The sequence below is a fragment of the Colletotrichum abscissum genome (genome assembly GCF_030869225.1).
Source record: "Colletotrichum abscissum strain IMI 504890 chromosome Unknown Scaffold_2.1, whole genome shotgun sequence".
NCBI classification, from domain to species: Eukaryota; Fungi; Ascomycota; class Sordariomycetes; order Glomerellales; family Glomerellaceae; genus Colletotrichum; species Colletotrichum abscissum.
In genome coordinates, this window is record NW_026850098.1 from 1,052,303 (window position 1) to 1,075,579 (window position 23,277).

Here is a 23,277-nt window from a genome sequence, read left to right on the forward strand (position 1 = left end):
AGTTCATGCTTTGTTGAACTACTGGGAAATAGTGGCCTCGAGCATGGGCGGCTTTGATCCGAGCCCCATTGAGAGACGAGACCGCCGGTGCTGAGAGGGGCTTTTTGGGGGCAGAACCTGGCAGGGCTCCATCTGTACCGCGCGCTATCGACGTTGCCAGCAGCAAGTTGTGAGGAGGTTGAGGGGAACAAGCAGCGTCCCAGCGTCGATGAACCCCATGGGCAAGCCATCAGTGCGTTGTGTTTGTGGCTGCTGTCGACGTTGTGGCTGTCGAGGTGCGGCGAGGGATGTCCCTCGGACAGTTGTTTCGTATGCCTCTAATTTTCGAGCATTGTAGTCTCATCAAAACAAGAGCCAAGAGTCGAACCGGCACTGGGTAGCCATCGTGGACTGCTCGCGCGGGAGATTCGGGTGGAACACTGTAATTATTAGTAACATTACAGGGACGATGCAAGCTGATGACAGGCTACCGCTAGCAAGTCCCGAGGATCCAGCACCGGGAGTCCAGATCAGATCAGACAATAGGCGGCAAACTTGAAAGCAACACGGCCCCATTTAAACAAAGAGACGGCGTGGCGCACTGGGTATTCGTAAGGCTCGTTCGTGTCCAGTTTTCAGGTGCTTTGCGTGCCGGTGCCGTGGTCTGGGTGGGCAAATTCTGGCCGCGATGACAAGTCGGACTGGGCGAAGTCGAGGAACGGTGGAGGACTATCACGAGACGGTCAGCGGAGGTGGCCTGCCAATCAGGCGTGCATGTCGTAGACAGACAAGACATGTATGATGTCGGCAGTGTGTATCCGTAGGGCACGAAATTTGCATCCGAACGAGGAGCGAGGAAGTATTCCGCCCAGAGAATTGCATAGTAGTTGAGCAGTCAAAGTGAGGCGAATAGGAAACCTCGGATCGACCTCAAGATGCGCCTCGGCCGACTGCGAGTGAAACGTATTTGTCGGGTACAGCGCCAGAGCAAGGACAGCAACGGCAGGCAACAGCAGCAATCTGCCATCTGCCAGCGGCCAGAGGCTGCAAACTCCAGGCGTACTAAAGTACCGTATGGCCAAAATGTGGTGGAGAGATACTTGTTGAAAGCTGAGAGTGACGGGCTCCGTCCGAAATGCAACTCATCCCATTCCGCAGGTGGGCGAGAGGGGGCAGCGCAGGCTGCAGTGAGCCAACCGACAGGCTGGTTTTTGGTACCTCGGTTTTTTCCCAGCGCAACGGACACCGGTCACCGACGACGAAAGCGGACTGGATTGGCTTATTCGTTTTGGATTGGGCGTTGTAAGCGACTTTTGGTCTTGGACAATGAGCGCCCCAGCCTTCGTACGACGTTGCAGGCGGCGTGTTCCGTGTGTTTGTGTAGTCGTCACATCAATAATCACCTCGGATCCTGCCTGCTGCCACTTGGCTAAGCCCTTGGCCTGATGATGTTTGGCATCCGAAGTGGACGGAGTAGTGTTGCTGGTTTGTTGTTGAACTTGATGTCCCTGGGATCCTCTGCATTGACCGGGGAAATTTGTTGCGTCTCGCACAATAAGAGAGAGGAATCATGAACAACAAGAAAATGGCGGGGATGCCTTGAAAGTGAGGAAGTAACCAAACATGATGGTAAGGTAAGGTACCTACGTACATACACAGTAGAATGTGAGGTGGTCCATCGGCGCGGAGGTAAGAACAACGGGGCTTGACGAGAGGGGAGAAAGATGGAAGGACGGGAGGTGTACACAGTACGTACCCAGCACATCACTGTGGGGAAACATGCCAGGAGGAGGTGCTCCTTCACCCTTTCTTGCCCATTGGTCCTGCCCATTTTCGAGTGATTCCTGTGGTTTGTCACCAGACATCCGCCTTGCCCCCACACAGTGCAGAGCGAGGTCCGTCCTCATCCTCCAAGTGCGCTACTCCCAACCGGGACTAGTAAGTAAGCTGCAATGGGCCTAGCAAACCCAGAATGGATCCACTTGACAACCTAAGCAAGGAAAGAGGCCCTCACGTCCTCTCCGTTCCTTCCTGGCTGCCACTGCCCGCTGGTAGGTACCTACCTTCCATAGGTATTGCAGTGTGGCTGTCCTGGGCTTTCCTGCCGTCTCTGTCGTCCCTCTCGAGTCTCCCGTTCGCCGTCTCTTTTTGCCCGGCAGGTGCCCACTCTCCATTCTTGCCCTGTCCCTTCCTCTTTTCCACTCCCATTTCCCTCCCCTTCCCAGTCCATCCACCCTCCTCCTCTTTCCTTCCGTCCACTTTCCTTCCGCCCACTCAAACACACCACTTACCACGCAATTCTCGAACCTGCAACTCACTCTCCCTACCCGACCGACCCTCACCGAGAAGAATCGTCGAGTTTCCCCTTCATCGTCTTCGGTCTGGGGTTTCTTCTCCGACAAACCGACGACACTTTCGCACGTTCATCGACACATTCGACTCCTGGGCAGACTTTTCACGCAGCAGGCTTTCTGCACAGACAAAAGGAAAGGGTTGTAACGGGCGTCGCAGCCCCGGATTTTGGCACCATCCCCCGCGTTTCCCTCCCAGCGACTGCATACAGAAAGGGCCGAATACACACTCCATCCCTCGCCAACACAACTCCACGGGTCGCTCCCATTGTCCCAGAAGCCCGTTTCCATCACTCTGCACCCTCTCTTATCAATCCTCTTTCCCCGCAAAACTCAATCAACGCCCGCTAGACCTTCATTGTCGATGCCAGCGCCCCTACAGAGCCGTCGCCGTCGCTCGGAATAATCATCACCCATCTGGTCTGCTTGTCTCAGAGCGACCGTCGACCACCGACGACAACAACCGCCACAACGTCTTCACCGTACGTCGCCACCATGACACAGGCCGTCAAGCGGGCCTGCGACGCCTGCCATCGTCGCAAGGTCAAATGCGACGGCGTCAATCCGTGTCGCAACTGTCATACTGCACAGCTGTCTTGCACCTATAATGCTATTCCTCAGAAGAAGGGTCCCAAGGGCTCCCGTGCAAAGGTCATTAGCGAATTGAGGGAAACACAGCGTCAGACCAGTTTGTCCGCAAAGGTTCAAAACCGCATGAACGGCATTCCGAATCCTCCAGGCCCTGTCAGCTTGGCCCCAACCCCCGGTCTGCTCTCGAGCGAACTCGTCAAAGAATGCATCGACTTTTACTTTGCCAACCTGTACGAAAAGATGCCCATCCTCGATCGTCGCCAAATCGACCAGCAACTCCCATTCATGGAGCAGAACCGCGACACCTACTGCCTGCTGACCTCGCTGTGCGCATTCATGATGTTGCAGCCAGGAATGTCCATGCCAACAGGCGATCCTTTCAACCTCGATGTCATGCCCGGTGCCACCATCGTCGCAAGCCAGTTGCTTTTGGAGGAGACCTTGCAAGTTCGCAAGGGCTACGACTACCTCGACAACATCAGCTTCAACACTCTTGCCACAAACTTCTTCATATATGGCTGCTACCATGGTATCGAACTGCACGACAAGGCCTGGTTCTACCTTCGCGAGGCTTCTACCATGATGCACCTCAACGGCATGATCAAGGAGGAGACGTACCACGGCCCCCAGTGGGATAACGCCGAGTCGTCTCGGAGAAGGCGGCTTTTCTGGCTGTTTTACATCATGGAGAGGTAAGACCCTGTCCTTAAATGCTCAATCAACTGCCACTCTTTTCCATCTACTAACCGCTTGTCCTTGCAGATCTCACGCCATTCAGCGCCAGCGACCTTTGACTTTGCAAGCCACCATCAACCCGCCCAACTCCGCCGATGACCCGAGTGACCCACTCAGCCACCAGCTGAACAGCTTCATCATGCTGGTGAACCTGTTCCGCCCCTTCGACGATGCCTTCACAGCTATTTGGAACAAGACGCGCACCAATCTATATGTGTCTAACCTGCAGAAGCAATTGAACGAGGTCCTTCCCACCTACCTTTGCCAAGATGGTCAGCTATCCGACCTTCGCACCAACCAGCAGTGGCTCAAGAGTACTGTCTGGCAATTAACCCATGGAAATTCGTCCAACGAAGACAACATGAACTTCAACTACCCAGTTGACCTCTCCCGCGAGCTTCTGATGACCCTCGCCTCTCACTTCCCTGGACAAGGAATGGAGTTGATGAGCTCCGGCTTGGTATGACTTTTCAGATCTGAGTTTATTTCCCTCCTGTTGCTAACCCTGTACACAGATTGAAAAGCTTTTCGAGATTAGCTGCAACATGACCGACTTCCTCGCTGTTCAGCCCGCCGCGCGGGATCCATTCACCGTCGGCCCCCGGGAGCAACTCAACCAGACCCTCAATATTGTTGCCGTCCTCCGCCATGGCGATCATCGCTTCCTGCCGCTGTTGCTGAACAAGGTTGCCGACATTATGCCTCGTCTGACCAACCCGATGCTGCAAAACGCGCCCGAAAATTCTAACATGGGCAACATTGACATCTTTGATGGCTTCGGCAATGCGGGCATGGCACAACCTCCATCTCAGATGCAGATGCAGATGGATACCGACTACGAAAGGAAATTTTCCGTTGCCGATTACGAAAAGAAGTATGGCGTGTCCGACATGAACAGCAACGGCAGTGAGGCCAATACCATTCCTGCCACGTCTGCCAGTGCATCATCCGTTCCTCCAGCGACTACTGCGGATATGAATTCGCCTTTTGCCAGCAGTTCGCCCGCCATTATGTCTCCACCAATGGAGTATCCCCACAACGGAATGAACGACTATGGATGCACGCCGATGCCCGATATGGTCATGAGTCCGGCCGGCCAAAACGGATCGGCGATGAACAGTCAAAGCAACATGAACAATCAGCATCAACACCAGCAATCGCATCACATGATTCAGAACCACATGACGCCACAGCAAATGCAGCCCAATATGGGCCAGCATCACATCCACAGCATTCAGCAAGGGCAGAACATGGGCAATATCAGCCCACCATCAGTTCAGTCCCAGCAGTCGATGCCAACATCACATCCTATGGGACCAGGCGGAAACAACCTCATGAATTCCATACCGCGTCAACAGCCGCAGCGCGCCAGTAGCTATGCTATCCCGCAACAACCTATACCACGCACCGTTGGAGACTTCCACGCACTGCAGCGGGCCAATTCCGATATGCCTGGTCTCTCCGGCATAAGTACGGAGATGGATTTCAATACCTTGCGGTGATGTCGTCTGTAAGCGTCTAGCGTGTATTCAGATTGGGACACCTCGAACACATCGCTTTTAGTTGTTGTTCACTTCATTTCTTTTCTTTGTCAGAAGCGCTGGCTATCTCTATCATGTTTTACCATTTTCTAGATCTTTGCTCTTTTCGCATTCATTCCACCATCTTCGGGATGGGGCGCGGGTTGACACCGCCGCCACTTGAGGATCAGCAGGGACGGTAGCAAAACCAAAAAAATTAGGTCCCTTGGGTTTGGGGACTTATGTTGCGAAACATGGACTTCTTGTATAGGCTTAGGGTCATGGACACTCTCGCATCTGCCGGTTGGGGCATGGGAACAGGAGTTTTCAAGGCGTTTGAAAGTGTTTGCAACGTCAAGAGGAGGGAATTAGGATATATGAGCATGGCCGACATGGGAGCGGGTATTTCGACTACGGCCGAAGCTTGGTTGCGCAGGCAGCGGCATTTCTGCCGACTCCCGTGATCGAAATGAGAATTAGGAACTTGTCAAGTCTGCAAGCTTGCAATATTAGCATGCGTCTGCCTCTAAGGAGACTGGATAGACGAATTGAAGACATTAGATTGACTTTACTTTGTCTTCGCCCTCGTGGTGTGGCCCCATGTGAATGTGATTGCTATGGGTTATGAGGTACATACTAACCTTGCCCCTTCCCCTGGCTTACTCCGGGCTAACATGAGATATAATGCTTTAGATCCACGTTGTGTCGTCACCTCACAGCGAGCAAAACGTCAGCCCACAGCCTCGCAGCCCAAATATCTCTTTCTCGTGCTCGGCGATGCGTATCAAGAACCCTTTTCACCACCGCGGGAGACCACTTACTCCATGGCTCCCATACCCCTTTATAGTACCCGTATATTATCTTCGTCTCGCTGGCTCCTTCATCTTGACCGTCATGACTCGCGTGTGAGCATAAAGAACTCAGATAGCAGCGGTCAGCTTGCTGTGTCTGGAATGAAAGCTGCTCATCTTCCTGTTGCTGTTTTCTATCGGTCGAATTCCTATTATGGGCTGCCACTTGAGATTGGATACTGATCGTAGACCCAATCTGGCAAAGCGTCCTCTCCGCTTGTTCAACGTCACCAGCATCGAGAAGGGCAGTTGCCACGCCGAGCAAGATTCTGCAAGAGAGCTGGTAGTTGTCTTGTCTCAAGGCCTCCGTCGCGGCTGCGGTGTATCCCCTGATGACGGCGCGAAACTCGCCCCCGTCCACGTTGCCGAGGAGTCTGAGCAGGGAACACCGCATGATGAGGACATCTAGGGCATGTTCGCTGTTGAACCCCGCCTCAGTCTCGAATTGCAGACATATTACGGCAAACACACTCCTCAACGTCTCAAGACGGATCTCTTGCGGGAGGTCTCTTAGTTTGGACCATACAACGCTCAAAGGGTGCCCCTCGCCTAGAATCTCGCAGTGAATGGCATGGATGTACCGGATAGAATGTTCCAACACCTGGATATTGCCCTGCAACGTGAGGATATTCACAAGCATGGAATAATAAAACCGCGGTTCGCGAATCAGGAGGACGTGCCGGAAGGAAGCGAGCGCGCGGCGGAGGTTGCGTAGGCCCGTGGGGATCTGGTTCCGTTGGAGCAGGCCTGGGACTTTTCCTATTTCTGTGAGGGTCTGTACGACGTGGACGAAGTCGTTTTCGCAGAGGTGTGCGTCGTCAAGGACCCAGGTGCCGGTTTGGAAGGCGGAGGTGTGGTATGTGCTGAAGAGGTGGAGGACGTTGGACTGGATGTCTGTGTCTAGGGACGGGGAAGGGGTTTGGAGGGAGGGGAGGGGAGTGATGATGGTTGGGGATGCGGAGGAGGCGTTTAGCACTGGACTTCGACTTGGGGACGGCGAAGGTGTTCTGCATGTGATTTTACGCTTCAAGGTGGTGGCGGTGGTACTCTTGCCCGGCGTGTGTTTTCGCTTGATAGTAGTGTTATGCAGGTCGGGTCTGCGCTTGAGGTACTGTTCCACGCGGTCCCAGTCGACGTCCTGGTCTTCGATGCTGAAGCGCGAGTCCTTTCCCGCCGCTTGGCGCTTTCGCTTAAGTTCTAGCATGTGCAGGACTTCCGGCTCTTTGAGCTTCTTGTCTAGGCCCCATCGAACGATGCGGGATTTGAACATCCTCTCTCTATAGAGGGACTTGATGGTTAGTTCCCATTCAAGAGCCCGAGCGACGAAGAGGAAGAAAACACATCTACTTCTTCCGTTATGAGGAGGTTACAAGTAAGTAAATATCAGCTCACGTTGCGAAGAAGAAGTGGTCTCGTTCCATGATGGCTTTCACCTCCTTCAATGATTTGCCCTCGCTTTGGTAGAGTCGGGTGATGGTGGCTTGCATGACTTTCCAGACTTCTTCCGTGGCGTACGGCGGGCTTTTGACTAGGCTGATGCCGACCGTATCAGAGCAAGCGTTTAGTATCATATCGTCGTCGTATTGGGCGGCGGCGGCCGTCGCCGGTACAAACATGGTCACACCCGATTCTGCGTGAGGGGTTTCACGATGTGTAATGGTGGAAGACTTGGGAGATCATCCACTGTAGGGCTGAAAAAGAAAAGTGAGGGAGGTTGGGGGGTTGGGGAGAAGAGCCGCGCTGTTGAGAGGGCTAGGAGGAGGATAGTTGGCGAGACGTGAGGTCGTAAGTTGCTGACGGTACGAGATAACGTTGCCGGGACCCGGGGGCAGAGCCGGGCCCCACGGCCGAGCCGCATCCAACGTTACCACGTTATCTTATTGGCTTAGAACAAAAGAACTTTGCATTTACTAGACCGGCAAAATTCGGGCTGGTACCCTGGTCAATATACTACGACTGCTTCGCGTCTTATTGGTCCTGGACAGAAAGACGTTGCATGCCTGTTGGAAGGATATTGTTGGGGGACAATTTAAAAGGCTGAAGGATCCGACAGATACTTGAAGCAGGCTAGAGGGAGCTGTCGAAACACTTTGCTAAGTCTCATCAACCCGGGAAGAAAACCAACAGTGCCTGCATGGATATTTCAGCAGCAGTATGAACATGCAGTCGCAAACATGGCACTGCTAGTGTGAGCAGCAACCGACTCTAACTGTATTCCAGAAAAATGATGGTTTCGAGTCGGCGCCGATTGATTCAGCAGCTTACAGGGTAAACTTAGGCCTTGTCACCAGATGCAAAGACTATGCGCCCATTTCTTTGGATATGCCTCGTGGATGCTTCCGTGGCGTCTTACCAAATACAGAAACTCTTAGCTAGGCAGATCGTACAGCCATAGAGAAAGAGCTGATTGGAGAAAGAGAGGCTTTGCAGGATATATAAGAAAGATGTAATACGTAGGTCCAGATGACAAATTTGCTTCGGCGCCGAGAGAGTCAGGCTGCTACAGCCGTACACTCCAACCAGCAGGTGGACTGCACCTGTATGCCTACTATGAATAGAAGCACCGCATGAATGACAAGAGTGAATAGTGACGAGGCATGTCTCTCCGATCAACGCTCATGGGACAGCTCAAGACAGCGATAAATGTCTTTTGAATTTTGTGAAAGAGTTCAGAAGAAAGCATTTTGTGTGCGGATATGCGTTATGGAAGGGAATACTTGGGCCGCCGCGATAGCAATCAGTCCGCTCTATCCGAGGGAATAGGACAAGTGGACTTTACATTTATTCAGATGTATGCCGGAGGTCATAATGTAGCACTGTATAATCCTACAGAGGCAGGCTGTCATGAATCCACCGCTCATCAGTCCCAGAGAAGAAGACCTATGAACAGCTGGCAGCGAGGCTGAACACTGTTGACCAATGTGGTGATGCTCATAAATCGGAGGTCCTAGGAGAGAGTGTCAGCAATGACTTCGCCTTCACTTATCTGGCCGTTTCTGAGATGAATCTGCAGTTTCGCTCGGCTCAGGATGACTCTTGGAGTTGATATACATGAAATATTGAAAGAATGAGGCGGAGCGTAGGATCGGATAACCCCCAAAGTGTTACCATATGAAGCCATAGACTGTTGTCTGTGGATCTAGAACCCCTTCCATTTTCAGTATGAAATAGGGAGAAGATGCCCAGGGTCGTAGGAGAAGATCTGGTCCATCATCCTCTCATCTAATTAACTCCAGTACCCGAACCTCCATAAAAAAGCTTTTTCCATTCAAGCATTGAACCCTTCACACCTCTATCCCAACACCCAAATAGACCTAATTCCAAGATGCGCTACACCGACATTTTACTCATCGCCACCACATCTGGTGCCATGGCAGCGGGCCTCGAAAACCGTGGTCTCTTAGCATGGGTTGATGCCATAGCAGAGCACAGATCCGTCACCATGGACCTTCCCACCCTCTCCGCGACTGGTATCGATGAGGACGACATCCCAACCATCACGAACACCTGCGAGTTGCCCACGCTCACAGGTGCGCCCGGCTCCATCTTGACCTCGTTCACCTCCAGACTGAAGTCTTGGACGAGCGCTCACAGCAGCGAGCTCAGCGCTGTCTGGTCCGCTTGCAAGCACGAGGACTTTGTCGGCAAGATTACTTCTCTTGCCGAGAACTACGGCCCCGTTTGCTCGGCTGTAGCAGAGTTCAGTCATTCCCTCGATGAAACTACAGTGGTTGCGACTACAACCGCTGCCGGTACTGCGGCTACTGAGACTGGAGTCGCAGCTACTGGCACCAGAGGGGCGGCGGCTGCTGCTACGACCAGCTTGCCCAACGCTGCGTCGCGAGAGACGGGGATTGTTATGGTTGCTGTTGCTGCTGCTGGAGTTGTCTTTGCTGTTATTCACTTGGAGAGACTTCTTACCTGATACCCGAGAAGGGGAGCAACGCTATCGGCCGTCTTGCGATGCGATACATGTGGCTGATGTTGAATCACATTCCTTTTGTATAACTTGACGCTCATTGAAACAGGAGGAAGTTATTCGGAGTGGATTTAGTGCATCATTCAATTTGTGATAGAGCCGGGGGGATGCACGAAGCGTCATCTTGAAGCTTGCAACAGCTTTACTTTGATTCCAAGGTTGGAGAACGGCCAATGAGATATATTGTCTTTTGAAATTTGTATCCTTCTTTCCCTGTGTCTTTCCTAACAACATCAATACTCTTACGTCTAGATTTGCTGCCAAGGTGTCAAGCTTTGTTATTCTACTTTAATACCGATGTTGCCTTCCACAAGACAGCATACACCCAGGTTGGACATGAAGTCGCATATTTTTGACGAGCGAGATTTTGTGTGACAGACAACATGTTTGCCGCCCAACACCCCCGTCTAGCTCCTCTCCTGCCCGCCCAATTCGAACAAACATCTATAGACAGAAACCCTGCGCCCCCGTGAATGTCCCATGCCCACACCGCCGTGTCGTTTCCCCCTCTTCTCCATTCGTTTTCCACGGATAACCCCAGTCCTCACTGTACCTCTCGATCAGCCGTCTACCTATTGCGAAGAACATCCTGAGTTCCAGTCATGTTCTGAATGGATTAATCTCTGTCCCGCTGCAACAATGACGCCGAGACTGCACGAGCTGACGGCAACTCAAGTGCTTGAGCTGCTACAAAATAACATAGTCACGGTGGAGACATACGCGCGGGGGCTTCTAGACCATATCAAAGAGACTGAGAGCATCGTAAAAGCATGGGCGTTTCTTGGTGAGTTTGGAGTTTTGCGAAATGCAGAATCTTCTAATATGTCCTAGACCCTGGGCTTGTAATTGCTCAAGCTCAGACTCTCGATCAAGTCCCTGTCGGCGAAAGAGGGCCTCTGCATGGTCTTGCCATTGGAGTCAAGGACATTATGAATTCCAAGGGTAGGATTAAGCTTCAAGGTGTAGTCTATCACTCACACAAGTTAGACATGCCCACGGAGTATGGTTCTCCCATTTATCGAGGGTATCGGCCAAGTTCTGATTCCGCTGCCGTCGCAATCCTTCGCGCCTCGGGCGCTCTAATCTTTGGCTCGTATTCCTTTGTTCGCTGTTCATCCAGACTCTGACTACGCCAACAGGCAAAACTACGACGACCGAGTTCGCTGTGACAAACTCAGGACCTGACACAACAAATCCTTGTGATCCGAAGCGCACCCCTGGAGGGTCTTCATGCGGATCAGCCGCAGCTGTGGCGGCGTTGCATGTTCCGCTCAGTCTCGGATCACAAACCGGAGGAAGTCTTATTCGCCCAGCATCATTCACGGGAGTCTATGCTCTCAAGCCGACCCTTAACACTATCTCGACAGAAGGCCAAAAAGCAATCGCGCCCATATTCGACACATGTGGATTCTTTGCTCGATGCGTAGAAGACTTGAAGATCCTCGCTGATGTTTTCGGCATCGAAGATGATGAGCCCGCAAGGGATATGCTACTGGGAGAAATGTCAATTGCTCTTATGAAGACTCCAATGTGGCCCACGGCAGGACCTGGCACTATATCTGCCATCGAGGCGGTCACAGTAATCCTTCGAGAAAGAGGAATCAAGGTTGAAGAGGTCTCATTTCCACCTGAAATATCGGATCCCGAGGAACTAGATAGACTCCAACAAGTCATCACTCAAGCTGAAGCCCGGATTTCCTTTCTCCGAGAATATCGAATTGACAAGGACAATCTGGCTCCAGAGATTTGCGAGATAGTCGAGAACACCGCCAGAATAACGCATAAAGAGAGGGAGCAGGCTTCTGACAGGTATTATCACATGCGACTCATCATCAATGACTGGGCCAGAGGGTACACAGTCATCCTCGCCCCTAGCGCAGAAGACGAGGCTCCTGTTGGGCTCGGTGACATGGGTCGCGCAACCTTCAACACGATGTGGACGGTTAGTGTTCCTCTATACCTATCAGTCACTCTTCAGGCTGACATTCTACAGGGGTTCCATATGCCCGTCGTCAATATTCCTGCTTTTTCTGGAGCCAATGATATGCCCGTCGGCGTTTCACTGGTAGGTCCGAGGTTCCGAGATCAACAACTTCTTACAACGAGCTTGGTCCTCGCTAGAGTATTTAGAGCCCGGGTACCGAGGCAGCTGTCAGATCCCAGTTGAATACAAGTCGGCAATCACGGCAAATGCTAAGACTTGAGGCGAAAAGTCCGTTGGAACAAAACCTACTATGTTGCTTTGTGTTGGTATCCATATCACAGGAAATTTAGTTCGAACCGTGGATTGACGAAGAGATCAATTGAACTATATGAATTTCTGCGTAGGTGTAAAAAGGAGGTTCCAACCGTAGGTTGGGCAGGCCGCGATAATCGTAAGTATGGGCCGTAATTGGCCCCTGCGCGGTCGACCGTACGCCGAGGTCGAATTGAACTTCCAATCCGACACTTTGTCTATCCCACCAAATTCGGCCGACAGGATGGACCGAGGCGACTTCATGTCTAAGTGATTTGCTTCTTATAACCCTTTTGGGAGAAGAGGAAATTCCAATTAGACCCTCTTGATTCGACAATGTCCGCACGAGACATATCGCCGAATTCAGATAAGCCAGGTTTCACAGCCCGGGCATGTCTCGCATCCGTTGTCTCAACGCCAGGCTGAAGTGCGAAGGCACGTGAACAAATATACCCTTACTACTGAAGCAGCCATGGCGTGGCCAGCTGAGTCGTTGAAACGGAAGATCTTCCCCACATGCAGAGACCGGATTCTGAAAACGCAATTTGCTTTACGATCCGTTGCGAGAAGATAGGGCCGGAAAGACATTTTAGTCTCCAGGACTGTGATACAGGGCTGAGATCTCCAAATGCTTTCGGGAAGGAGAATAAGGACCAGATGAATCATGGCTGAACTCTGGTAGCGTTCCAGTCTGCGATTGGATGTTTTTCATTGTGAGCAACAACATCGAGAAGAGTGCAAGAATTCGGGTCACGTGGAATCTTTTGACTTGTTGTTGTTGGGAGTGGAAATGCATATATGATTGAGGCGGACGCTCTTGCCCGGCCAGCCTGGCCCCAAGGGACTTTTAAAGAATCAAAGTTCATCTCGGAATTCGAGCATTCTGCAGCATCTTTTCTCATTCTATACGCTGGAGACAAGCATCACCATGGCGTCTATCGAGACTGAAGCAAAGACCGAGAGCAGGAAGCTCGTTCTCTGCTTCGATGGCACAGGCAACTCGTTCAGTGGCTCCGGCTCTGACACCAATGTCGTGAAGCTCTTGCGTATGCTCGATCGCAATGACAAGCACCAGTACCACTACTACCAGAGTAAGTAGATTCAACGCTGAAGACTTCTTTGGGTATAGTAATCTCTTACACACTATTGACAATAGCCGGTATCGGAACATACGACGTTGACGACACAAGTGTCAACAAGAACTGGGTCAGCGAGGTCCGCAGCAATATCTCTCAGAAGATCGACATGGGCTTTGGGACCACGTTCGATTCCCACGTCATTGCTGGATATCGGTTCCTCATGCGCTACTATGAGACTGTAGGTTTGATACGATGTGTACTCAACGACTCCTGGTGCTGACGATTATCCCAAGGGTGACAGAATCTACATCTTTGGATTCAGTCGTGGGGCCTTCACCGCCAGATTCCTGTGTCGCATGGTCAACACCGTTGGTCTTCTCTGCAAGGGTAACGAAGAGATGGTACCCTTTGCATACAAACTCTACCAAGACCATCTAGCAAAGGTCAAGAAGAGCGGCAAAGAAGAAAAGGCCACCGTGATCAATCCGACTGATGCCCGAGAGACCAACGGCCAAACAACCAAGAACACGAAAGCCCCCACCGTCAGTACCTACGAAACGCCTGCGAGTCCACCAGATACGCCCGTTGATGAGGCCTTCCCCATCGGAATCAGCAGCTCCAATGACGCAATCAAGAAGCCCAAGGGCTGGAGAAGAAGAGGCAAGAGAAACGAGATGGAGGCCTTCAGCAAGACCTTTTGTCGCAAGGAAGAGGGCGACTGCGGGAAAGAAAACATCAAGGTCTTCTTTCTCGGCATGTGGGACTGCGTCAACTCCGTTGCAGTCCTCGAGAAGGTTGGCGACAAGCCGGCCTCGGTCAAGGGTACCGCAACCTATGTGCGCCATGCTGTTGCTGTGGACGAGTTCCGAGTCAAGTTCAAGCCTGCTCTTCTCGCGCAAGATATTACCAAACTTTCCAACAAGGGAAGGCACCGCCATGCTGAAGATGACATCAAAGAAGTGTGGTTCCCTGGAAATCATGGCGATGTTGGTGGGGGTTGGTCGGCAATCAAGGATGATCCGACATGGAAAGACAGAGAGCTCCAGAGGATCAGGGAGGAAAAGTTGAAAAACGGTGACTTCAGAATGGATGATATCCCTGACTACTTGAACCCCCCAACTCTTTGGAATAGGTTTTTGAGAATGCTTGGGAGGGGACGAAAGGAAGAAGAGCTCGATGATAGCGAGGATATGCAGCTGAGCGATATTCCTCTTTCTTGGATGATCCGCGAGCTTGAGCTCGCGGACGAGGAGTACAAAAAGAAGAGTGAGGAGAACGGTAAGAGAAATGAGACGGGGCTGAAGTGGCGGCCAAGACGCTTGGACAGATTCAAGCAAAGCATCTACCAGGATCAGGTGAAGCAGGAGCAGGCCCTGAAGGGATGGATCCATGACCTTCTTCGGCCTGGAAAGGGAATGGGCTACTTCAAGCCATTTATGTGGTACCTGCTTGGTAAGTGACTCTCGGATCATCCATATCTTGACTAGGTGGCTGACATGATGATTTAACCTTTGCAGAGATTTGCCCTCTTATTAAGAGATGGGAACTCGATGACAAGACCAAACAGTGGAAGCTTTGCCAGTGGCCCCTCAACAAAGGCGGTCCTCGAGATATACCCCGCAACGCCATCTTACACGAGTCTCTACACCGACGTCTCCATAATGATGAACACTACGAACCACAAAACAACCATGGCAACTTGAAGGAGGCATGTTTGAAGAAGAACCGTGATCATTACGATCCTCATCAAGATCACGAAAGGGGTTGTGCAGAGAGTTGTTTCCACAACACTTGGAAGTTCAAAGCACATGGAGATCATGCGGATCAAGTCGTGTCTCAGACAACGAATTGAAGAGAGCATCCTCTTCAAATCGGGTTGCGAATCTGTGCAATTTCTTTATTTGAGGAGTTGTTTCTACGGGGTCCATTTGTGTAGTCCTTGACTGTATTCAAATTCATATGGTTCAGTTACCTGACAAGTGCCCCGGTGATATTTACGAATGTGCCGGACCAACGATTGTTTTCATATATAGGTGCATAATTAAGCAAATATCCTCGAGGTATTGAGAGTTAACATTTCAAAGCCTAAGATGTCCTTCGTGATGACCCAAATCTTCTCCGATCTTCAAGATGGAGGGTTCCGGTTCTACTTCTGGAAACCTCTCTGGCCTTGGTAGGTTCTTGTACCTCAGAATCTGCTCTGAGATGCCATTTTCATGCTGCCACTTTAGTATTGGGTCGTGCGCCACACACTGCCTCTTGATGTTGAAATCAGGATACGGATTCTCCTGTGTTCTCATCCAATTATGGGAGATCAAGTCCAAGCTCGGGTTGCAAGTGAGAGCTTGTAAGAGGATATCTATCTGTTGAACATGTTAGGAAGGGTGAAAAGAAAATACCGTGTGCGATGCCGACTCACACAATGTGCCAGGTGTGCCTGGTGTCGTTGTGGCGCCATTGAGCTAGTGTCATCGTCAACCAACGTTCACATACGGTCGCTCGATGACCCCAGTAGACGACTTACATGTTCCTGTAATCATTACCGTAGTAGTAGTCAAAGTAAGCATACTTGCGAACTGCATTGAGGCAGTGAAGTTGATGCTGCATGTCAATTTCAACGAGATACTTGTCCGACCCGACACCCCACTCCTCTGGGATAGAGACAGATATCTCAGGATCTTTGCCCATTTTCCTGAGTGCATCACCACTTATGCCAAAGTACTCAATCCGCGCCATGTCGTCCCAAGCTTTATCGACCTCTTCACTGGGTTGCTCGCGCCAGATGCGTGGAGGTGTGTAATCATTGAACAACGTTCCTTTGACCTCGACTGTTTCTAGCTGGATGGGAATATCGTCGAGAATTGGACCTGTGCCACAAACCATTTCAGCAAGACTGAGATTGAATTTAGGTAAGACAAGATTATCCTACTGTAGGGTGACACGCGTTTCATCAGATGGACCGGGTCATTGAGCCATCTCGAAGAGACGAGGAGGACCCCGCATGATATGAGGAAGAATATCGCATTGACCGCAGTAATGACCTTTGACTGAAGGCTCCATTGTCCTCGAACTTGTCGAGGTTCATGCCATGTTGGCTAGATTTCGTCAGTGAGCTACTACCCAGTTTTCTGAGAACGCGAGTTTCCAATGATTGTAAGCTTACGGTAGGGCACAAATCGTCTGTTGAGTCTTGATCTGAGACACTTTGATAGATGTCTTTCATTTTCGACAAAGAAGTGGTTGATGCCGGAGGTAGGTTTCAGCTCGAGAATACTCCCTGGTAAGAGGCTTGGACATCCCTTTCCGACAGGATGATATCGATAGTGGATCGGAAATCTCGGGGCTCTGATCACCGACAGCGAAAAGAAGGATTCTGCCGACGATGCCGTGATCGCTTGTAATCGTCAGTTGCGATGGTATCACCTGCCAAATCCTGTCAAGCCTCAATTGCATACCTGGTTTACATCGTCGGGTGTCGACCTCACATTCCAATATGATACGGCGGTCTCGAATTAAGTAATACATAAGGATGGCTGAAGGATTCGCCAAGAATGAGGAGGATTGCCAAGAACATAACGATTAAGTACAAAATGGGATCCATTCCGCGACACTGAGGGGGCAAACCCTCGGCTTGTGAGCAAAGGGGAAGGTTAGCTCGAAACTCGGGCAAAGGAATCGGACTGATCGCTCGATTCTGTCTGGTGGATTTAAGGCGCATAAGAGTAAGCAATTGCATATCATGTCGAAGGGAGGGGTAGAGGAGCGAAAGAAGAGATAACACTCCTCTTGAACCCCGGGGACTGATCCTACAGCGGCGAGGACCGGAACCACCTAAGGTGAACAAAGGTGGCGCTAGTTCATAGACGCGCTGTTTCTACAGCGCAGGTGCTTAGTTGACTGGCGATTGATACAGGTACCAATTCCCAGTGAGCCTTGTCAACTGCCCAGTCTTTTCGGTAACTATGGGTTGTGCGGTGCTTGGCATAGTGGGATGTGTGCCTACCTTCTTCATGTGGCTAGAATATTCACCCCCTGTTCAATCGGGGTCAGCCAGTCAAGAGAAAGAGAAGTGAGTATAGCTAGGAGCGAATGGCTTCATTACTTCATGTGAGATTTACGCATGCCGTGTTTGGTATGAAAGGTGTGAATTCGAGCCGAAGGAACGGAGCGAAGGATTTTTGACTGTCACGTTGGCGGCGTGTATTCCGGATTTGTACTCTGCGGGCGTATTGTTCCTCGTGCTGCATTTCGTTAACGCAAGGGGTGCTTACGACTGTCACATCGTGAGTGGTGATCCAGACAGGCCGGAAGAAGGACTAGAGAGAGGGGTAATGTAGAATTGAAAAAGGCATATAATATTGATTCTATCTTGATTGACAGTCGTAACACCATCACTATATTACCGTGCCCAAGATCAGTCCTGTTGCTTTGAGACTTAGTATCATCGCCGTTCTTCTCGTTCTACATCAAAATGCGTGTCCAAACCCTTCTTACCACTGTCGCCGCTTGCGCTTCGTTGGCTTACGCCGCGCCGGTTGCCGTTGAGGCATACGGCCCTCCCCTCAACCCTCACATTCCGGCCGTTGAGTCCAAGAGAGAAAACACGATCGAAGCCTATGGTCCTCCCGTCAACCCTCATATCATCTCGAAGAAAAATGCCGTCGAGGCTTACGGCCCTCCTACCAACCCTCATATCATCTCAAAGAAGGACTCAGTTGTTGAAGCTTACGGCCCTCCTCTGAACCCGCATATTCCCGCCGTTGATACCAAGAGAGACGCGGTCGAAGCTTACGGTCCTCCCACGAACCCTCACATCATCTCCAAGAAGGATACTGTTGTCGATGCATACGGCCCGCCGACAAACCCGCACATTATTTCCAAAGAGTAGGGAAATCGAGAGGAAGTTTTGTACGGAGAAGCAGAAGCAAGGCAACGGCTCGTGACAGCATGGGACAAACATCTATGGATTTTGTTGGCTGTATTACGGCAAAGAGTGTGCTTGGAGACATTGAACAGACAGTCTGGAGTATCAATAAAAAATTGCGAAGCCGAAAATGGAGCTCTCAACCCAACGTCCTCAGGAAGTCAGAGTCTGGGACTTGTGAATGTAACGCCCATTTTGGCACTTATGCCTCAAGACAAAACTGTATGTACCGCAAAAGCTAACAATTTCCGAAACCGAGAATCGAACTCGGGGCTATGCCTAACCTCTCAAAGAGATGAGAGGGCATCATGTTGGCCACTACACCATATCGGATGATGATGCCTATGACTTGAAGAATTTGCACTATGAGGGTAGGGTACATTGTGGTTATGCCCTAAACGAGTTAGGTCGGTGAGATGCAGATTCTCTGTCCTTAGACACCCCACATTCAGGAGAACTGTCAGGTAGATCTGCCTGGGCTGACCCTGCTTAACTGCACAAGGGTCAACGTGCTTAAGGCCTAGCACGCTAAAAACATTGAACTCACCCTTGCTGGATCTAGAGCTAAGTACAGTGGTAAGTCGATCTCCACATTAGTCAAGAAGTCGAGGACGATTGAGCAATCGCTTCTCATTCGAATGTCACTTGAATGCGATTCGCTGATGTCGGCGTCCGTGCTATGACGACACCAAAGCTTCTCCTCAGTGCCGCGACCTGCACTTCGCAACACTACGTCTGACATTGAGCCAAAAATGAGGGTTCGCCGATGACTCTTTCAGACAGAGATCGATTTCCATCTCCCACCAACCGACGCAAGGCCCCAATTGCAGTTTTCAAATGGGTGACATGATTCCAGAGAGCACCCGGCCAGTTCGGACCATGGTAGTCGGCGACTCCATGTCTCAAGGCCGTGAAGGGGACTTTGCATGGCGATATAGGCTATGGCAGTGGCTCACAGAAGAGAAGATCAACTTTGAATTTGTTGGTCCGTATGAAGGAACAAAGACTCCGGATCAACCTCGTCCACCGCAACCACCGGCTCTGAAAGACGACCCGCTACCAGCACCTGACATGCCAATAGACCATGGCAGCTATGCTGCAGGCGTGCACTTCAACTCTCACCACTTCTCAGTTTGGGGTCGCCAAGCAACACAGTGTAAAGACCTCATCGAGGAGCAGGTGGCGCGATTCAGGCCTGACTATCTGCTTGTTATGCTTGGCTTCAACGACCTGGGCTGGGGTGTCGCGGATGCCGAAAATACTCTCGGCGCCATGAAGAAACTCGTGAATAATGCACGCGCTGCGAAATCAGATATCAACTTCGCTCTTGCTGACGTACCGATGCGGACGCCAATTGATGGGGCAGAGAAACTTCCTGCCATGGTGGAAGAGTACAACCAGCTTCTACGAACATCAGTGCCAAAGTGGTCATCCTCTGAGTCTCCGGTTGAGTTGGTGGAGGTCCGGCGTGGATACCATTGTTCCCAAGGAAGTTACGATGGATTACATCCAAATGCTTTGGGCGAATTTCAGATTGCAAGAGCCTTCTCTCGGACTTTGTCCCGAAAGTTTCGCATTGGAACCCAAGATCTCACTATTCCACAAGAGATCCCACAAAGACCGACGCCAGTGCCGGCGAATGTTGTCGCGGAAGCAGTTCCCTACGGAATTTCTGTTAAATGGAGTCCGGTATACGGCGCTATCGGCTATGATGTCAGAATTCGCAATAATGACAACCTGCCATGGAAGGAGTCGAGAACAGATGTAGCCCAGTACAACTCGACGTGGACCCAAGAAGGGCAAGAGTATCAGTACCAAGTCCGGACCTTTAATGGAGAGGACCTTAGGTCCGCCTGGTCTCATACGGTCTCAGCAACTGCTCACCCGAAAACAGCTCCGGGGCCTAGGAAGATCATCACCAAACCTGACCTGTATCAGGTCCTTGTCAAATGGGAAGAGCCTCAGGGGCACATCGAAGTGGACCGATACGAGATCATTCTCGTAGACCTCTCATTACCGGGATCTTTTCCGACTGCTATGGCGCTGAGAGAAACTGCGACAACATTCACCGACCTATCGGCAGGCCATCGGTATGGGTTGGCGATCAGTACTTGGACAAACTACGGAGGTGGTGTTCCGGCAGGAGGCCGGAGCTTCATTGCTGGCAACGGCAAGCCACCGACTCCGACTCAGCTCCAAGTTGAGGTTCAGAATTCCATCACCGTGCACCTAAAGTGGGAAGAGTCGAAGGGCGCAGCGGGATATCGCGTGTGGGTGCGGAACCTAGTCGAGAGATCGGACTTCGAAGAAGACGGAGAAACTGAATTTGCGGAATATGGTATTGCATTTCTGATGCCAGGCGCTTGGAACTTTGAGTTTTGTGTTTCTGCATACAACGGAAGCCTTGAGTCGGAGAGATCAGGCAGCATTGTTCCACTTAATAGAGGCGACATAGAATCTCGGTGAGGCGCAATGCTGCCTAGCCGAGGTGGGTTGGAAGCTGTCACTGGACGCCTGGTTTTTAGTGCTTATTTCGGTTTCAGATTTTGAGCTCTGCATATGCAGATGGCTTGAAAAGAATTGAGGCGTGTAACCGGCTAGGTCTATGACCTGACTTTGGTTTTCCGACCGATCTTCAGATCTTCTGGGTCAACTTTCTCAAAAAGCATCAACGCGAACCCAATACCTCATTGAGATGGCAGTTCAGATAGTGCCGATCTCCCTAGAGCACGCTCTTAAAAAACGCTCCGGGAGAGGTACGAAACCAGAATCGTTTGATTTCTTTCACGTGCTCGGAACAACAGGATGCTCAGTCCAGTGCGCCATTTTCGATTCATGGAGCACATTATCCCGAGCGGGCACAGCGAAACTGAGGGCAGAACATGACAACTTTACTAATCACGGGAAGAAAAAGGTTGCTCGAGGGAAGTCTTTCACGTACGGGGACTTGAATCACTCAGCCCAGAATGGCTGTGGGAGCTGCAAGGCTCTGAACACTATGTTCGATAGCGCACTTACCAAGAACTTTGGTCCAATTGCCCCCTCTACGACATTCCGCTGGACGGGAAAATTCAGTGGCACTCTAGAAATGGATGCTCCCGATGGCAAAGTGTACTATGTCAGACTTTTCAACGTGGCGGGATCCAGCAATGTCTTTCGCCGATTACAATCCACCAACGGCGTGGCTGGGGATACCTCTTCCGATCTAAGCTTGCAGAGAATTCGGACTTGGATCAATGACTGCGAACTACACAACAAATGTGGCACGGGAAGAGACATGGAATTGCCTACGAGGCTCGTTGATGTGACTCAACCCGGAGACAGACTTGGAGTCCATCTAGTAGTTACATCTGGACAAATAGGAACATACATGTGTCTGAGCCACTGCTGGGGAAAGATCAAGATCAAATGCAAAACGGAAACCGACAATCTGAAAAGGCAACTCGAGTCAATACCTTGGTCTTTGCTTCCACCCAGCTTCCAACAGGCAGTCGAGATCACGAGGAAGCTCGGGGTTCGCTATCTCTGGATTGACTCACTTTGCATCATCCAAGATGACAAGATAGATTGGGAGAAAGAGGCAGCTCAGATGGTCAACGTGTACCGCAACTCATACGCCACAATTGCCGTAAGCTGGTCTCATGATTCTGAGGGAGGCTGCTACTCAAAGACAATTCCAAGCCAGTTCTTTCAGATCACTACTGAATGTGGCGACGAATTCAGACTCGCCTTGATAACCGGTGAAAAGCGGGACGAAATGTCGGAATACGCCAGGGTACAAGAGTATTTCCCCCTTTTCAACAGGGCTTGGTGTCTTCAGGAACGTCTCCTCTCGCGGCGGATCATCCATTGCAACTATGGAGAAATGGCATTTGACTGTGCCAGCGGCTACTCATGCGAGTGCGGAGGAGAGCAACACCAGAATTGGCACAATTTGATACGGTTCTCCGGCACATATATACCGCTACGATCTCGGTCGAAGTACCTGGCACTGCTGAATAACCCTATGACAACTTCAATAACCGCCATCGCCACAAAGAGTGGGAAAATCGATCCTTATGAGAGATGGCACCGCGTTATCGGCGAGTATACCTGCCTCAATCTTACGTTCACTGGAGATATGCTTCCGGCACTTTCAGGCCTTGCTCATGAGACTGCTGAAGTGACAAATGATACCTATCTGGCCGGTATGTGGAAGAATAATCTTGAACAGGACCTCATGTGGCGCGTTGTTACTGTGGCGGATTGGAAGAAGCAACGCGCGAATATACTAAAACGAGGATGGATCGCCCCGACTTGGTCTTGGGCATCCACAGGAAGTGGCTGCAAAGTAGACTATCCTACATTTCAGAATGCCGAGTTATTGGACTACAAGACTCCCGGGATTATGGAAACAGCCCAGATAAGCTGTTCACCTTCTGGGGCTGACCTCTATGGCTCGGTGTCCTTTGGCTTCCTGACAGCGGTGATAAAGCGCCTGTCTATCATGATACAGCGACCGTGCTCACACTGGGATCGGAAGCGACGTTGGACAAATTGGATATACGGCAGGTATCTTCTTTATGCCCGGGAAGACAAGCGAGAGTTTCGGGAAGAATGTGCGCCAGTGACTGGTGAGGCACCACTTGAGTTTGGGACTGCGGAATCGGAGGTATGGGTTGACCCTTCAGTTGAGCGAATGAATTCCTGCTTCATACGCAATAGCCGACCTGAAGAATTCCCGGAATTGTGTAGGCATTGCACCTTTCTTCCTGCTGAGTTGATCTACATCAAAGGTTATGGTTTGGGCAGCAGGAATGCACGGACAAAAGGCACACGGGATTCTTTTCTTATTGTTGCCAAGGACGCGACAAGTTCTTACATCAGAGTAGGGTTATTGGAGGTTATTTGCGATGATTGGGCTGAAAGGCAGATCTGGTATCGAAACGTCTGGGCAGCTGCAAAGCCCGAGACATCGATCACAATCTACTGATCCATAAGTATTCAGACATTCATTACTTTGTTTTTGACATAATTTCGAATCACGGATGAG

At 51.0% G+C, this 23,277-nt stretch overlaps 10 protein-coding genes across 10 annotated transcripts; 7 read left to right on the forward strand and 3 right to left on the reverse strand.

Moving 5' to 3' along the window:
• Positions 1–514: 514 nt before the first annotated feature.
• On the reverse strand, positions 515–775 carry CABS01_01041 (uncharacterized protein; the record flags this gene model as incomplete). The annotated part of the gene is made up of 1 exon (XM_060534421.1): positions 515–775. One exon carries the CDS (start codon positions 773–775, stop codon positions 515–517), a length of 261 nt encoding a protein of 86 aa, XP_060401499.1.
• Positions 776–2,681: 1,906 nt separating this feature from the next.
• CABS01_01042 (uncharacterized protein) lies at positions 2,682–5,158 on the forward strand (the record flags this gene model as incomplete). Its single annotated transcript, XM_060534422.1, has 3 exons — positions 2,682–3,613; positions 3,684–4,116; positions 4,172–5,158. Coding segments are annotated over 3 exons (2,352 nt in total), but the record flags the coding sequence as incomplete, so codon positions are not given.
• A 726-nt stretch (positions 5,159–5,884) lies between these two features.
• On the reverse strand, positions 5,885–7,643 carry CABS01_01043 (uncharacterized protein; the record flags this gene model as incomplete). Its single annotated transcript, XM_060534423.1, has 2 exons — positions 5,885–7,304; positions 7,420–7,643. The coding sequence occupies 2 exons, from the start codon at positions 7,641–7,643 to the stop codon at positions 5,885–5,887; spliced, it is 1,644 nt and encodes a 547-aa protein (XP_060401501.1).
• Positions 7,644–9,352: 1,709 nt separating this feature from the next.
• Positions 9,353–9,952, forward strand: CABS01_01044 (uncharacterized protein; the record flags this gene model as incomplete). Its single annotated transcript, XM_060534424.1, has 1 exon — positions 9,353–9,952. One exon carries the CDS (start codon positions 9,353–9,355, stop codon positions 9,950–9,952), a length of 600 nt encoding a protein of 199 aa, XP_060401502.1.
• A 693-nt stretch (positions 9,953–10,645) lies between these two features.
• CABS01_01045 (amidase) lies at positions 10,646–12,136 on the forward strand (the record flags this gene model as incomplete). The annotated part of the gene is made up of 5 exons (XM_060534425.1): positions 10,646–10,790; positions 10,838–10,948; positions 11,146–11,948; positions 12,000–12,071; positions 12,128–12,136. 5 exons carry the CDS (start codon positions 10,646–10,648, stop codon positions 12,134–12,136), a joined length of 1,140 nt encoding a protein of 379 aa, XP_060401503.1.
• A 1,034-nt stretch (positions 12,137–13,170) lies between these two features.
• CABS01_01046 (uncharacterized protein) lies at positions 13,171–15,173 on the forward strand (the record flags this gene model as incomplete). The annotated part of the gene is made up of 4 exons (XM_060534426.1): positions 13,171–13,333; positions 13,399–13,559; positions 13,615–14,773; positions 14,839–15,173. The coding sequence occupies 4 exons, from the start codon at positions 13,171–13,173 to the stop codon at positions 15,171–15,173; spliced, it is 1,818 nt and encodes a 605-aa protein (XP_060401504.1).
• Positions 15,174–15,399: 226 nt separating this feature from the next.
• CABS01_01047 (uncharacterized protein) lies at positions 15,400–16,544 on the reverse strand (the record flags this gene model as incomplete). Its single annotated transcript, XM_060534427.1, has 5 exons — positions 15,400–15,684; positions 15,741–15,783; positions 15,846–16,188; positions 16,251–16,416; positions 16,485–16,544. 5 exons carry the CDS (start codon positions 16,542–16,544, stop codon positions 15,400–15,402), a joined length of 897 nt encoding a protein of 298 aa, XP_060401505.1.
• A 1,248-nt stretch (positions 16,545–17,792) lies between these two features.
• On the forward strand, positions 17,793–18,209 carry CABS01_01048 (uncharacterized protein; the record flags this gene model as incomplete). Its single annotated transcript, XM_060534428.1, has 1 exon — positions 17,793–18,209. The coding sequence occupies one exon, from the start codon at positions 17,793–17,795 to the stop codon at positions 18,207–18,209; it is 417 nt and encodes a 138-aa protein (XP_060401506.1).
• Positions 18,210–19,082: 873 nt separating this feature from the next.
• Positions 19,083–20,711, forward strand: CABS01_01049 (fibronectin type III domain-containing protein; the record flags this gene model as incomplete). The annotated part of the gene is made up of 1 exon (XM_060534429.1): positions 19,083–20,711. The coding sequence occupies one exon, from the start codon at positions 19,083–19,085 to the stop codon at positions 20,709–20,711; it is 1,629 nt and encodes a 542-aa protein (XP_060401507.1).
• A 229-nt stretch (positions 20,712–20,940) lies between these two features.
• On the forward strand, positions 20,941–23,217 carry CABS01_01050 (heterokaryon incompatibility protein; the record flags this gene model as incomplete). Its single annotated transcript, XM_060534430.1, has 2 exons — positions 20,941–21,139; positions 21,281–23,217. The coding sequence occupies 2 exons, from the start codon at positions 20,941–20,943 to the stop codon at positions 23,215–23,217; spliced, it is 2,136 nt and encodes a 711-aa protein (XP_060401508.1).
• Positions 23,218–23,277: the final 60 nt, after the last annotated feature.